Source organism: Aquarana catesbeiana, linkage group LG05, assembly GCF_042186555.1.
Source record: "Aquarana catesbeiana isolate 2022-GZ linkage group LG05, ASM4218655v1, whole genome shotgun sequence".
NCBI classification, from domain to species: Eukaryota; Metazoa; Chordata; class Amphibia; order Anura; family Ranidae; genus Aquarana; species Aquarana catesbeiana.
In genome coordinates this window covers 208,638,081-208,652,023 of record NC_133328.1, presented here as the reverse complement: position 1 = coordinate 208,652,023, position 13,943 = coordinate 208,638,081, and the positions used below count along the sequence as shown (strand labels likewise).

Below are 13,943 nucleotides of genomic sequence, written 5' to 3'. Positions count from 1 at the left end.
AAAATTACAGCTTTTTGGTAAAGCCAATCATTCTACTGTTTTCAGAAAAAGAAATGAGGCCTTTAAAGAAAATAATAAAGTCCCTACAGTCAAACATGGTGGAGGTTCACTGGTGTTTTAGGGTTGCTTTGTTGCTTCAGGCACTGGATGCCTTGAATGTGTGCATTGTATTATGAAAATCTGAAGACTACCAAAGAATTCTGGGGTGTAATGTAGGGCCAAGTGTCAGAAAGTTGGGTCTCTGTTAGAGGTCAGGGGTCTTACAGCAGGATAATGACCAAAAAGCACACGTCAAAAAGGACCCAGAAATGGTTTAAGACAAAGTGCTGGAGAGTACTGAACTGGCCAGCAATGAGTCCAGATCTATAGAGCACCTGTGGAGAGATCTCAAAATAGCAGTTGGGAAAAGGAACCCTTCCAATCTGAGAGACCTGGAGCAGTTGGCAAAAGAAGAGTAGTCCAAAAATGAAAGTAGAGAGGTGTAAGAAACTCATTGATGGTTACAGGAAGCGATTGATTTCAGTTATTTTTTCCAAGGGGCGTGCTACCAAATATTAAATTGAGGGTGTCGAAAATTTTGTCCAGTCCATTTTTTAAGTTTTGCGTGCAATATGTCAGATTTGGCTTTTTGTTTCCCCGCTTTTTTTGTGTCATACAAACAAAATAAATAAACACAAGAATACCTAAACATTTGTAATTGCAACAATTTTCTGGATGAAGTGGTGCCCTATCTGTCAGAAATGCAGAAGTGCTAATATTTTTGACCATACTAATGTAATATTCAGTTGTTTCCAAAAGCTCCAATTTCTATGACAATATAATAAAATTAAATTTTATGGAGTGAATTTTTAAAAAGAAATCACTTTGTGCTGTTTTGAGATAGAAGTTGATTCTAATCAGTTACAAGAAGCAATCCAATTACTCAGCGGTTTAGTGCACTAACTGACTCCAGACTGATTGAATTTGTTTCTCTGAAGATCAATTGATCTGATTTAGATTTCTCCCTAAAGGCTGTTTAGGGGAAAGGCCGTGTTAAACATCTAACAATGACATATAGACCATTACTAGAAAATATATACCTCCCAATATAGTAAAAAAAATTATGAGTGCAATGTGCAATTGATATATTAAAACTGCTGGACCGTGGATGGATGATAACTGATGGTCAGAAATTAAGGTTTTTATCTATATGCCCTCTAAGCATTCAGGCAGACACCTAATGGTCTGCTCTTATCTTAATTTTCTGTCCAATTATTCTAAGCTAGTCATTACTAATTAGTCGTTAAGGTGCTTTGAGATCATTTATGTGATTCAATTTAATTTAGCTAACAAAATCAGTGAACAATATGAGAAGTGACAATGTGCTCAGGGTAAATATGGAATACAGTATGTATGGAATTTGAGTGATTAAAAACAGTGTCCTTTTTAGCCTTTTTTAAAAAGAATATACTTTATTTTTAACAAAAAAGAGGTTTTCACCATATCAGATTGAAACAGTGCAGTAGCCACATCCCTGAAACATGGTTAAAAGAAAGAAGCATCCCCCTTCAATGGGACTTTAAAGGCCACATACACTGATATAATATGGAAAATAGTTTATTGAATACACATAAAAATCTATGATCAGAAAAGAATGATCGATATTAAAAAACATCAAAATTGATGCAAAATGTACATACATGTGAGAAAAGAGCAATAAAAACAAAAAACAACATTTTACATGAAAAATATGACAAAAGAAATAATAATACTCTCCAGTAGGATAATCCCCGGTACCCGACGCGTTTATGGTTAAATACCTTTGTCAGGGGTATAGAATAGAAGTAGATATGGTTATAAATTGTTTTTACTCATGTAAAATGATTCCATAAAGAAAATGGATGAGGCAACTGTCCCAATGGGGGTATAGATGGACACCAACCAGGCAGCAATGGGATCTTGGAACAAAACATTCCCGTGTATTATTGGTCTGAAAGGCCACAGCAACTGTATTCCAGTAATATAGCTGAACAATACACACTGTGTAGACATCTAAGGAGATAGCTATCAGAAGCTTTCAGTGAGGCTCCGGATCGGTGGATAGTACCAAAGAGTCCTTAACACCACCTGTCTTCCATAATTTACTGGAACAGGTCTGTATGGTTGGCTTCTCCCCCGCTCTGCAGTGAGCTACTGATCCGGAGACTCACTGAAAGCTTCTGATAGCTATCTCCTTAGATGTCTACACAGCAGGGCTTTTTTTCTCAGAGAATAGGTACAGGAACTCAACCATGCCCGCCACACACACATACCTGCCAAATGGCATCAAATAGTAACTCTTCCCTCTGCATACAACCCCTCCCTCCACTGCCCTCATCTTCTCCCCCTCCTTAAAAGCTCCATCATCTGTCATATTTCTTACCTTTGTTGCAATATTAAGCTGAAGCACCTATCCGGCTGTAGTACCCCCCAGCATACTATACTATACTACAGTCACGTGCAAGGGAGATCATGCAGTAGGAGCATCAACAACTAGTCACCAGGGAAAAAATGGAGACCACAGAGGGTGCAGCCTACCACACACCCTCTCCTTCCCATGACTGCACTGAACCCTGGGCATCTGTTCTGTATCTCCCTTGTCCCTGTCTGAGCAGGGAGCAGAAGACCTGAGCCAGAGGTGGTGGAACTGAGTTCCCCCTAGTTCCTGCTGAAAAAAAGCCCTGCTACACAGTATGTATTGTTCAGCTATATTACTGGATACAGTTGCTGTGGCCTTTCAGACCAATAATAAACGGGAACATTTTGTTCCAAGATCCCATTGCTGCCTGGTTGGTGTCCATCTATACCCCCATTGGGACAGTTGCCTCATCCATTTTCTTTATGGAATCATTTTACATGAGTAAAAACAATTCATAACCATATCTACTTCTATCCTATACCCCTGACGAAGGTATTTAACCATAAACGCGTCAGTTACCGGGGATTATCCTACTGGAGAGTATTATTATCTCTTTTTTCATATTTTTTTCATGTAAATTGTTGTTTTTTTGTTTGTATTGCTCTTTTCTCATATGTATGTACATTTTGCATAATTGTGATGTTTTTTAATATTGATCATTCTGTTCTGATCATAGACTTTTATGTGTATTCAATAAACTATTTTCCATATTATATCAGTGTATATGGCCTTTAAAGTCCCATTGAAGAGGGATGCTTCTTTCTTTTATTTTATTTTTAAATACCTTTTATATATGCTTAAATGAGGGATCATCATTATGTAAATGATCTTATTAGGGCATAGTGATGTAGAGTGATAGAGACAGACCAGAAAGGGGGCAGGCAGCTATATTTACTGTGCTTTTTGCATTCATGGGCTTGTTCAGTAAAGCTGGCCATACACTAGTAGATTTTCAGCAAACATTCGTACAAATATTCATGCATACACTCGATGACTGGACGAATCTTGCTTTTTAAAATTCAATTTTAGAATAAATTAAATTTCCTGAACAGAAACCACATACACTATTGGAAAATAATTTGTTCATTTTCCATCCTGTTCCTTCAAATCTTCTTGTCACTGTGGTCAAAAGCAAATGTCAATTTTACCTCACTAACGATTAGAAAATCGATAAAATTTAAAATTTGTCTTAAAACAAAAATATTTAAACAAAATTCTACTAGTGTATAACCAGCTTAAAGTGATACTAAAGTCTCATTTTTTTTTTTTGTATTAAAATAACAAACATGTCATACTTACCTGCTCTCTGCAGTGGTTTTAAAGCAGCCCACATCCTCTTCTCAGGTCCCTCTTTGGCGCTCCTGGCCCCTCCCTCCTGCTGAGTTCCCCCACAGCAAGCGGCTTGCTATGGGAGCACCAACGCGAGCCGCAGCTCCGTGTGTCCATTCAGACACGGAGCCACAACTCGGCCCAGTCCCTTCTCTCTCCTCATTGGCGCCTGCTGCTGTGTCTCAGCCAATCAGAAGGGTGTCTCTCGGACAAGTCTCTTGTATAACATTGCTGGATCGAGATGAGCTCAGGTAAGTATTAGGGGGGGCTGCTGCGCACAGAAGGTATTTCATCCTAATGCATGGAATGCATTAAGATAAAAAAACATTCTACCTTTACAACCACCTTAACCTCCCTGGCGGTTTTCCCAAGTGTGACTTGGGGTTAAATTTCAGTACCATTAGCGGTAACCCCGAGCCACACTCGGGATTGCATTGCAGGATCCTGGTGCAGTATACTTACCTTGTCCCCAGGATCCTGCGATGTCCCCCTGCTGTGTCCGTGGGCTTTGTCCTCCACCCAAAGCCTCTGTGTGCCGGGCTCCGTTCCCTCCGAGCGTTGCGACGCACGGGGGGGCGGAGCCTGGCGGCAAATGAAAAAAATGTAAAAATCATAACACATACAGTACACTGTAATCTTACAGATTACATTACTGTATGAAATTATTTCACATTCCTTTTGTCCCTAGTGCTTGTCTAGTGCCCTGCATGCAGTTTTATATGATATATACTGTTCTTTCTGCCTGGAAACTGGAGATTGTCCACAGCAACCAAAAAGTGTCCCTTTACGTCAAAAGTGGTTTTAGAATAGTTAGAAAACAGCGATAGTAAATTAGAACACTTGCAGAATTGAGCGATAGTGAATCGTGGGGAAATTTATTCTATTATTATTATATTATTATTTTATATAAATATTTATATTTATTTATTATATTATAATTTATGATTTTGTGTTTCAAATTTTATCATACCCGGGATATCTACTAGACTCTTGTTTGGACAGATTTAAGTTTGTTATTGCTAAGAATTACAGGCCTACAATATAACACGCCAAATTTCTTTGCAAAATAATTGTACCACTTTGACATGCAAAAATCTGACATAATCATACAGCCAGGGATGTTAAGGGTTGTACTGATGTCTATAATAATTTAGGTCAGGGGTTAATTTACTTGGGAAGTATGTTTATTTAACAAACGGAATGTTCAATAAGCTTAGTCACACACATGCATTGCCTGGCCTATGTTTCCAAGACATGCTATGCCAGACAGGGCTGCTGATAGAAGTCACGGGGCCCTGTACAGCCTACCTAACATGGCCCTCCCTCTTCTTAAAATATCAATCGATGTTTTTGCTAAAATGCAAAAGCCGCAATGCTATGCTTTTCAGCCATGGAAAAAGTTATATCCCAATCGAACAACACCCATTCAAGTGAATAGTGGCATGGAGGCAATATGATCAGCATCAATCGCTCACTGTGTTCATTCAGGATGGTATGTTTGTTCAGGATGGTGAGACCTCCTCGCTCACCATCCTGAAATATTCCTCCCAGCAGCAGTGCAGGGAAAGGGGCACACAGAGGTCACAGACAGCAGGGAGCGCAGATGACTAGGGGCACAGTCAAGGGTCACAACAGCTTCTTCAGCATGCGATCTCCATCTTCCACCCGACTGCACCTGATGGCATGACTCATGCCTATTTATGAAGTGGGCCTGCCCCCTGCCAGCCCACTTGCTGGGGATTGGCTGGGGCCCTCATAAATATGCCAAGCAGCTCCTCCTAGCTTCCGCCCACTAACCTGGAAGCTTCTCCAAGGTTCCAGAAGGCAGGGGGAGGCACCAGAAATGCTGTTTGCTGAGTCATCTAGCCTCCCTGAGCCACAAAACTGACCCAGATTCAACCTAGGCCTGGCTCTCAGCCAAGCCAAATTTTCCTACACTACAAACCTATATACATCTAGCACACTAGAGGGTGCTACACTATTGTCAGCAATAAGGCAGTACTGCCGGCCCTCCTGCTGGGCAGGTGCCTGGGCCCCACTTTTGAACTGATGAGGCCTGGGCCCAGTACAGGAGGGATGGCTGTACTGCCTTATCAGCTTCCCTGATGCCAGACCATGTGGGTTTGCATACATTTTTGCAGTTCCTACGTGGCCATGGCTTGCTTGGCAGAAATGCAGCATGAAAACTGTCTACTTGCCAACAGGTTGGTATGCAATGTCTCCATGCACTGAAATTTCACCTTAGAGAACACAATAGCTCTGCGGGAGGGATTGCAGTGTTTATGGGGGAATTTAGTGATTTGCTTTCCTGCAACCCATGGTTGCAGGAAAGAAATTTGCTTCATCTATGGCTGGCTTAACTGTCAAGTATTATCTCCATCATTCTGGTGTAAAGTTAAAATGTCAACAAGAAAAAATGGAAAGTGCAATTGTATCTTGTCACATCTACAACCCCCATTTCCATTATATCGTCAAGAATAATAGTCTAGCAGACTTGAACCAGTTTGGCAGTTTAGTAAAATGATTAGGTTAGGTGCCTGTTTTCAAGGATGTTGGCAAAATTAAGCAACAGTTGGCTGTCTATGAGGCATACCAGATCTTAGCAGCCTTTCCTAAATTAATAAAATTGATTGTAAAGGCTATTCGATGAATTGAGCAATGTTTGGCTCAAATATAATATTGTGCTTCTAATCATTTGCCTTTCTATTTAAAGAATGAGTGGTCAGTGAGTGTTTAGAATTTGTTATTTTTATTAGGGATGAGCTTGGGGTTTGGGTCTGCCATGGGCTTGACACAAACCCAAGTTGTTTTCGCTCTGAGAAAATGGTAAAATAACCACTCTCATAGCAACCACTTACCAACAATGCATTTTCCGTCTTCTAAACCAGTGTTTCTCAACTCCAGTCCTCAAGGCACCCCAATAGGTTATGTTTTCATATTTTCTCTCAGATGAAAGGCTGTGATAATTACTAAGGCAGTGAAACTGATCAAATCACCTGTGCAAAAAAATGGAGAGCCTGAAAACATGACCTGTTAGGGCACCTTGAGGACTGGAGTTGAGAAACACCGTTCTAAACCACGGTCACATGGCTTAAATAGGTATATCATGATGGTTTTCTTATGTGCCAGTCCCCTCCCTATAAAGGGCAGCGTTCCCAGCAGCCTTTGTTAAGTGTGTGCTGGAGCAGACAGGTGATAGTTAGAAAAGATAACAGACTCCAGTGAAACCTGGGTGCTAATGCTGGTGCTGATTTCTGTCAATGTCTATCTATATTTACAGTGAGTCACAGAACCAGGGAGAGATTTTACAGTGTTTCCAAGGAGAGTTAGATGCTGGTGCTGATAGCTGAAAACATCTACCTATATTTACATTGAGTCACAGACACACTAACAGTGTTTTGAACAGTGATATAGCAAATTAGACTGAGGTTTTTTTTCGGGGGGGGGGGCTAATGCTGTTGATCGTTGCTAAAAATTTCCATATTTACATTGAGGCACAGACCCACTGTGGGGGGATTTATTAAAACTGGAGCAGACAGACTCTGAAGCAGTTGTGCATATTACCCTATCAACTTGTTCAGTTAAGTTTTTGAAAGCTAGAAGCTGATCGGTTGATTTGTGCAGCATCTCCATATTCTGGTTGCTCTAGTCTTAGTAAATTCCACTCACTGTGTTTTGCACGCTCCTATAGCAGATTTCGGAGGCTTCACAGAGTGTTTTTGCAGGGGGATATCATTTCTGTTTAATCTCTGTTTAACTGTTTGATTTCTTTGATTAAAAGCTGGCTGGTGTCTGTCCTGTAACAAGTACAATAAAAGAAAAAGTACAATATTCTTAGCTATTTTTCTGTTAAATAAATGCTTAATTTAGGTTTTTTTTTAATAAATTCTTAATAATAAACCAGCCTGTTGTCTCTCTGTGAAACTGCAGCCTACTAAAGCACCTCACCTAGTATACATGGACCGAACAATATTTCTTTCTTTTTTTTTTATTTCTTTATTTAGAACATAGATACAGGTGAGTATGTAAAAGATACAAGGAATGTACAATTCCTCATCCACAGCTGAAAGAAGTCTATAACATAACCACATACAGCCAAGGTATTATTATAGATATTCATTGAAAGTACGTCCACAAGCACACAAACATTACAATGGAGTCTATTGCCCTATAACATATCAAGGGTCAGACTCCTGATGAAAGACACAGGCACTTCCTGAATATACACAAACTTCACCTGTATGGTCCCTGATTTTATAGCAGTAGGAGACAAGTTTGTCCTTGTGATCAAGTTAAATCTCTCCAAAAGATCAATAGGAAGCTGTTACATGTTAAATACATTGGTCTATTATATCCAATTACTGTATTTTGGAACTGTCTCTAGCACAGTTAAGTAGGGCAGACTTGCCAGTTTTCAAAGGTGCCAACAATTTTTTATAATCTTTGGAGTAAGTGAAAGCAAGCCAGGGGCACCAAGTGTCTCTAAACTTCTCTTCCCTGTGGTACAAAGCTCTTCCATCTGACTTATAACCTTACCTTTAACGAACCACAACTCTATAGGTGGGAAACCCTGTAGTAGAGGATATGCATGCCCTGGCTGTATTGCTAAGATGGACTGTTAAAGAGTACTTATATCAAGAGAGTGGGTTCTGGCTGATGTGGAATAGATATGCCATGGGGTGGTCGCGCTAATTGGCTGAGGTAAGCCAAGATTTCTTTCTTTTTTTCAGTAAAACAACACACTCTAATTTTGATTTCTTAATTAAATCCTGCAGTGTGTCTCCCTCTTAAACTGTGGCCTGCTAAAGTCTGTCCAATATTCCTAATTTTTTTTCCTGTGAAATAATTGCATTCTATTTTTTATTTCTTAATTATAAACTTACCTGTTCTTTCTCTCTCTTAAATTGTAGCCTTGTAAAAATGCTTACATACTGTGGAGCAAGTCTGCAAAATAATTCTGACTGCTGTCTCTGAAAAAAATACTGTATGTTGTATATTGTATTTAAATATATACAGTATTTATCGGTGTATAACACGCACCTTTTCCCCCTGAAAATCGGGAGCAAATCATGTGTGCATGTTATATGCCGAATCCTGGCTGCCTTGGAGTGGAAGGAGGGGGCGAGCGCCGCCGGATTGATGGGCAATGGAGAGGCTGCAGATGGGCACTGAGCAGGCTGAATTAAAGGGGCAATGGTGAGGCTGCAGATGGGCACTGAGCAGGCTGCATTGATGGGCAATAGAGAGGCTGCAGATGGGCACTAAGCAGGCTGCAATGGAGAGGCTTCAGATGGGCAGTGATCAGGCTGCATTAATGGGCAATGGTGAGGCTGCAGATGGGCAGTGATCAGGGTGCATTAATGGGCAATGGTGAGGCTGCAGATGGGCACTGATCAGGCTGCATTAATGGGCAATGGTGAGGCTGAAGATGGGCACTGATCAGGGTGCATTAATAGGCAATGGTGAGGCTGCAGATGGGCACTGATCAAGCTGCATTGATGGACAATGGTGAGGCTGCAGATGAGCACTGAGCAGGCTGCATTGATGGGCAATTGTGAGACTGCAGATGGGCACTGATCAGGCTGCAATGGTGAGGCTGCAGATGGGCACTGAGCAGGCTGCAATGATGGGCAATGGAGAGGCTGCAGATGGGCACTGATCAGGTCGCATTGATGGACAACGGTAAGGCTGCATTGATGGGCACTGGTGAGGCTGCAGATGGGCACTAATTAAGGCTGCATTAATAGCCTGTGACCCTTAATTTGCTGCAAAGTTCTTTATTTAAAATGTAGGGTTTTTTTCCTGAAATTCCCTCTTAAAATTAAAAATGCGTGTTATACGCTGATAAATATGGTAATTTTATTGATCTATTTATGTAATTTTATTAAACCATATCTTTCACCATTGTGTCATTTATACCACACAAGGCAATTGCTGCTGACAGTCTGGTCAAAAGTTGCCTATTATCTCAGCACCACTGCATAGTAAAATGCATTTTCTCAGTCACAAATTTTATTAAGCCCGGTGAGCCTTCAAGAGGAAGTAAACTCTCCCACTCTGATGCTTCTTTTCCTTTAGTTCATTATAATAAGTAATTATCAAACTATAGCCACTGTAATCCAGCCCAAATCGCATATTACTTACTGTTTAAAGAAACTTTAAAAAACTTGTTTCCAGGGGTAAGGCAGCGCCATCTTAAGTATTGTTTTCTGAGTCCACAGTAGACTGTATTTCCGCCCTTACATTGAGCACTTCCTGTACTGTTAACCAAGCCCCCTTCTCAATCCAACGTTTCTATGGCAACCCTGCTTCGCTGCTCATAGCTGACTTGTTTTATTTTATAGTATTTACTTGTGCCAATTATCTAGTGTTTACCTATGTCAGTCTTATCAGCTTCAGCTGATAAGACTGCAGTAATGCTGTCCGATGCCCAGGTTTAGACTCCATGTGATGTCACATGGTCACATGGGGTGTAGTAGGAAGCTCTGAGTGATTATGCAGTCTCGTGGGATTTCAGTGTTGTGCCGTAGGAAGTCATGATAATAGACAGACGAGCACACAGAGTGTGCCATAAATCAGGGGAGATAAGAGCATGCTCGGTGACATCATTCTAAAGAACAAAAAGGATTACAACAATACTAAGCAAGTAAGGAGATATCTACAAGCAATGTTCATTAGGGTTTTTAATGCTGATTTACATGGGACAAGGTTGTGGGGGAGAGTTTACAACCACTTTCACTTTGCATACTGAACAGTCCCTACTTTCCGTAAATCTTCCCTTATAACACCATAGCAGATAATATTCAAAGTGGAATCTAGAACCAAGCAGAGTTAAGCCTAGTAGACACTATCAGGTTTTTTTGTTCAACCCGCCGGGTTGACAGCTCAGGTCAGAGCCGCTGTACTAACGATCCAACGTTAGTACAGTGATCTCCCCAGGTGAGCTATTGTGTTCTGACAGGAAAACGACCCCCCCCCCGCCAACACTCCAGTTAGCGCTCTCAGCCATTGGCCCAACATTTGGCCTGTGTGTACTAGGCTTAAGTGCAAAATGCTTTTGCAGCTGCAAATAATGCGTATATATATATATATATATATATATATATATATATATATATATATATATATATATATATATATATCTATGTATTTCCTGATTAAACAAACTGTACTATTTTCTATGTTCTGGTCCCAAAATAGTATAGCAATTTTCCCCAAATGTTCATGGTTTGAAAGATACTTGTTATGACCTTTTTCAAATCTCAGTTTACTGAATGTTTTAGTTACTGACCTTTTTTTAATACAATGAATAAAACGAAATACTGACCTTTGATGTTAATATGACAAATGATTAATTTTTTCCCCTTTACTTAGAAAATATCTATAGTACGAAAACTGCCCACATAATAATGCTTTTAGATTCCAGCAAATTTGTTGTAAAATTACAATACTTCCATTAATCCCTATTTTTTTGAGGTTTTGTGATTAGGCTCTCCAGATACAGAACTAAAATTACCATTTTCCTAGGCCTCTGTTTAGGGTCCAGAAATTGCCATAAAATGACTCTTCTAGAATATAGTCATTTAAACCTCTGAATGTACAGGTAAATACCTGTTGATTTGCCACAAATGCATTAAGCTCCTAAATGCCTCTTATGGACTGATACCACATGCCTATTTCTTGAGTGAAAAAACAAGGCATAGTGCCAGTGCTGTCCTGTGGTCTGTTGTAAAACTACTGAATCCCTCTCCCTTCCTCAGCTAACATAAAGATTACTATTTCTGTAGTCCAAGACAGGAACTGGGAGGAGTCCTTGAGATAACACAAGATGAATGAACAAGACACAGGACATCTCTGAATTTCTGACAAGATCTACAGGTATTTTTTGCAATTATCAGATTAAAAAACAAAAACACTTTCCATGCTATATTTAACACTAAACGGGGCAAATAAGCTAAATTTATTGTCAGGGTTTACATATACCTTAGCTACCCATCATCTACCCACTTTGATTCCCCCAGCTATAAATGGGACACCTCTACATTTTTTGGACCCCTTCCTTAAATACCAGGCCACTGATAACACACTTGCAGGTAACGAACAGGACTGCATGGGTCTAAACACTTTGTATTCTGTTGTTATCAGCCCTAAACCTGTTGAAATGGGCTAATATTTTTCAGGACGAGAGAATTTTTTTTAACACAACACAGAACACAAAATATATATATATGTATATATATTAAAACACAAAATATGCAGCGCTAATAGTAATATTTATACATAAATTGCAGAGAATATGTGGTAATTTAAAACAGTGCAAAAAGAAGAAAAATTCAATGCAATCGTGACAATGTTTCCGGCCATAGAAACAATAGTGATCAAATTCCACCTTGTGATCCACCACCAATGTAAGATGGACTCTTACTGAAGTTGAAGGACTCTGTTACAGAGTCAATTGTGCTTAGTATAGTGTATCCACATATTTCAAGCATCTAGGAGTCAATTGCGCCTAGTATAGTGTATCCACATATATCAAGCATCTAGGATGCTTGATAACATCTTAATGAATCACATAAAATCCGGGTACATCTCAATGGATATAGTGAAATGGGTTGTCTTCATGGATATTTCACCAAATCCATTGAGATGTACCCGGATTTTATGTTATTCGTTAAGATGTTCCTGGATGATATATAATTCCTAGATGCTTGATATATGTACTAGGCGCGATTGACTCCATAATAGAGTCCTTCAACTCCGGTAAGAGTCCATTTTACATTGGTGGTGGATCACGCAATGAAATTGGATCATTATTGTTTCTATGACCGGAACCACTGTTACGATTGCACAGAATTTTTCTTATTATTGGACTGTTTTGAATGACCACATAATTTCGGGACTTTATGTATAAATATTACTATTAGTGCTGCATATTGTGTTTTAAGTTGTATTGCACAGTATCTCTGACTGTTTTTGCTGGCAGCTTTCAGTGCCAGCATGTTTTCCCCCTTTTTATATATATATATATATATATATATATATTCACATATACACACACACAGTATATACATTTTCACGTTTAAATTCTAAATAATTGTAAATTGTAAGATTGAATAATTAATTTTAAATATCCTTTTGTAATTACTAAATTTAAAAAGGAAAGTGGAAATGATAATGAGTAAATATGTGTATAATTTCTAAACTTGTAGTTTTGAACAATGCAAAGAAAAAAAACATAGACTACCATTACTTTATCTTATCATATATGTAAGCATGCAGTTCCAATTACCTCTCAATATCAGTGAGCCTGGAGGAGTCCCGGAATCCTTTGGCAAAAGGGTTACTGTCAATTTTCAGTTTGGTTATCTATAAAGACAAGGCCACACAATGGCTCCAAGTTTGACACATCGGCACCACTCCCAACCATCCTACAAACAATTAACCCTCATAAAATCACAAACTCCCACTATTTTTTCCCCTGTCATTATCTCTTAGAAATACTACATTCTTCTTTTTGTGTAAGCCTGCAACATTTTATAACTGTTTTTTATGCCCTTGTAAAACTATTGTTAAGGCTTTCCATTCTAGGAGACTAATATTTATTCTAAATATAAGAAAAGCAAATGTCCAAGTGTCTACAATTCAGGTAAATGAGGTAAAATGAAATCTAACAATTATTTTGTTACTATGAAAATCATAGGTTGTATGATTTAGTTACCCTATGAACATTGTAATATACAGACCTAAATAGCAGTATGACCACTACTAACCCAGGTAAAATGTTGAAAACAAAATAGAAATTAAAAAAATCGCTGTAAGTTTTTGCAACGCATGCACATTTCTCCATGTTTAAAAACACACCAAGTGCTTAAAATTATCCGTTGATCGGACAGAAATCCTGTGTCCTCTTAACTTTCTGTTTGAGCAAATAACATGGTGCCTCTGATGCACTGAAATTCTTGTGCTAAATTACGGAAAACACTCACCCCCTGCTAATAATTTTAACATGAAGGGGGTATCTGTGGCCCAGAAAAAAAGAACTGGGCAGGGATGAAGATGCTGCTTGGGATTTCATTTCAGCAGTGGAGCTCAGCAGCAGCAGCAACATATATTTTCCTGTACTGTACGTGCAGCATTTATAAAGAGATAAACCATGGAGAAATGTGAATTTACTGTA

At 39.2% G+C, this 13,943-nt stretch overlaps 1 protein-coding gene across 1 annotated transcript in view; it reads right to left on the bottom strand.

The window, feature by feature from the left end:
* Window positions 1-13,943, bottom strand: part of TBX20 (T-box transcription factor 20) — a 69,712-nt gene that overhangs the window by 16,128 nt on the left and 39,641 nt on the right. The window contains exon 6 of the mRNA XM_073632684.1: window positions 13,056-13,132. Within this exon, the coding sequence (XP_073488785.1) occupies window positions 13,056-13,132 (77 nt within the window). The remainder of the gene's footprint in view (window positions 1-13,055; window positions 13,133-13,943) is intronic.